General features: G+C 28.2%; 1 protein-coding gene across 2 annotated transcripts in view; it reads left to right on the plus strand.

The window, feature by feature from the left end:
- The window catches only part of LOC106463632 (stromal cell-derived factor 2-like protein 1), a 17,620-nt gene that overhangs the window by 7,113 nt on the left and 7,949 nt on the right, over positions 1-2,558 (plus strand). For both annotated transcript variants that reach the window (XM_013923681.2, XM_022391171.1), the window contains exon 3: positions 2,363-2,445. In XM_013923681.2, the coding sequence (XP_013779135.1) occupies positions 2,363-2,445 (83 nt within the window). The remainder of the gene's footprint in view (positions 1-2,362; positions 2,446-2,558) is intronic.

Below are 2,558 nucleotides of genomic sequence, written 5' to 3' on the forward strand. Positions count from 1 at the left end.
TTGAATATGTAAACTTGACGAAATGAACTTGATGACACATACTGTATGACAACATAACAAGTTAGTGATAAAATTGAATATGTAACCTTGATTAAATCAACACGATGAGATATACTATATGACAAAGTAACAAGTTAGCAATGAAATTGAATATGTAAACTTGACGAAATGAACTTGATGACACATACTGTATGACAACATAACTAGTTAGTGATAAAATTGAATATGTAACCTTGATAAAATCGACACAATGACATATACTGTATGACAAAGTAACTAGTTAGTGATGAAATTGAATATGTAACCTTGCTAAAATCAAAACAATGACATATACTGTATGACAAAGTAACAAGTTAGTGATAAAAATGAATATGTAACCTTGACGAAATCAACACAATGACATATACTGTATGACAAAGTAACAAGTTAGTGATAAAACTGAATATGTAACCTTGACGAAATCAACACGATGACATATACTGTATGACAAAGTAACAAGTTAGTGATAAAACTGAATATGTAACCTTGACGAAATCAACACGATGACATATACTGTATGACAAAGTAACATGTTAGTGATAAAATTGAATATGTAACCTTGATGAAATCAACACAATGACATATACGGTATGATAAAGTAACCAGTTAGTGATAAAATTGAATATGTAACCTTGATTAAATCAACATGATGACATATACTGTATGACAAAGTATCCAGTTAGTGATAAAATTGAATATGTAACCTTGATTAAATCAACAGTTTTTTGTCTATGATATAGTTTAAAGTTAGATTATATATAAATAATTACAAAGAATAACATCAGGTACTATGTTTTTTGTTTATGGTTCCTTGATGTCTGTATTAATTATCATTCCAAAATCACTTTTGGCTAAAACATGATTCCAAATGTACAGTTTCAAGTGTGTTTACAATGTATCATTGTCAGTGGCTGTTAAAGTAAAAAAAAAACAGCCTTAATTCAGTCATGTTTCAATTTAACTTATGTATACGTGTATCTAACATAAATTTCAGTGTATTACTTGCATAGCTTGTTAATATTTAACTACTGTTCAATGGTACATTTGAATTCCTGTTATAGGAACTGGTCCATTATTGTTTGAATGTTGACATGTTGATCTTGGGAAAATGAATTACAGCTGTCCCAATTTGTTATATGTAACATGGTTTTTGAATTCTTGACTTATTCACCTTTTCTTCATAAATATAAGCAACACAACATTGGGAATATTTTATTGTTGTTGGTTCACTTTTCAAGTTTCACAGAACTTTTATACAAATTATTTTAATACTGAAGTTTGCTTAACCCTTTCCAAATGGGTCACGATTGAAAGGCCATGTCATCGTGATTGTTGACTCGCATTCAAAATTTTATTGAACTACTATTTCAGGAATTTATGTCAGTAAGTTTGGTATCAAACTGTAGATCATAATTCATATTTTAGTATTATACCTTACTCAATTTCTTAATTTAAAAATAATTGTATGATAATTGTTTATTGATAATCTGCCAAATTTCTTTAACGTATGCTTACTCATTTAAAAGTTATAGCATAAAAATTATAACGAGCACAAAATGTTTACAAGGTTGGTCCCAGGGACCAAACTTGTACTGAAAGAGTTAAGCTTTATGCAAATATTTTTTTCTTTTAACATTTAACACAGAATTTGTTCTAAGTGTGTGATTTTTGTAAACTAACTTGACCCTAATTTACATATGAACAAAACTTTATTGATTCAATATGCTGTAATTTGTGTGTAAGTTTGATTCATTAATATCAGCTAATGTGGTTATGAGAATCCTAAAATAATCTTTCAATTATAATCAATATTATTAATACTGATCAGGAAATGACAACTGCACGTTTCTCAGAACCTTTTTTTAAGAATAACAGAAATAAAAAAAAACAAAACATGCAGTCTAGAATTACTTTTATCATGTAATAGACTAATTTGTTACATTACCTTGCCAGCTTTAACACCATAATAATAAAATGTTTAGACTGTACATAAATAACATATGGACTTTTGGCTACTATCATTGTTCAACCCAGCTGATGATTTTTGGTATTTAACAAAAATCATCATGGGCATTGACTTGTAACAGAAAAAAAAAAATCTAACTTGAAATTCATAATGAATTTAGAAGATTATGGAAAACAACTCATGGGTAGAGTAATTTTTATCATGAATTATATTTTTGTTGTCACTGTTATCTTTAAAACTTTTATTAAAACCATCTGAAACAGTAGTAATAAATACTTCCTTAGAAGTACAATTATTATTTATTTGTTGATAATATACATATTAAAATGTACTGCTGTATTATTTTTCTCTTGTCAGTCTGTCACTGGTATTGATTCTCAAGAAGATAACAATAGCCACTGGGTTGTGAAAGGAAAGATAGGACAACCTTGTAGGAGAGGGTGAGGTTACTTTCTTAAGTATGTGGTTTCATCAAGGTTAGATGTTTAATTTTATCACTAACTGGTTACTTTGTCATACAGTATATGTCATCGAGTACCTGATGATATTCTTT

This window comes from Limulus polyphemus, unplaced genomic scaffold (assembly GCF_000517525.1).
Source record: "Limulus polyphemus unplaced genomic scaffold, Limulus_polyphemus-2.1.2 Scaffold1449, whole genome shotgun sequence".
Lineage (NCBI taxonomy): Eukaryota > Metazoa > Arthropoda > Merostomata > Xiphosura > Limulidae > Limulus > Limulus polyphemus.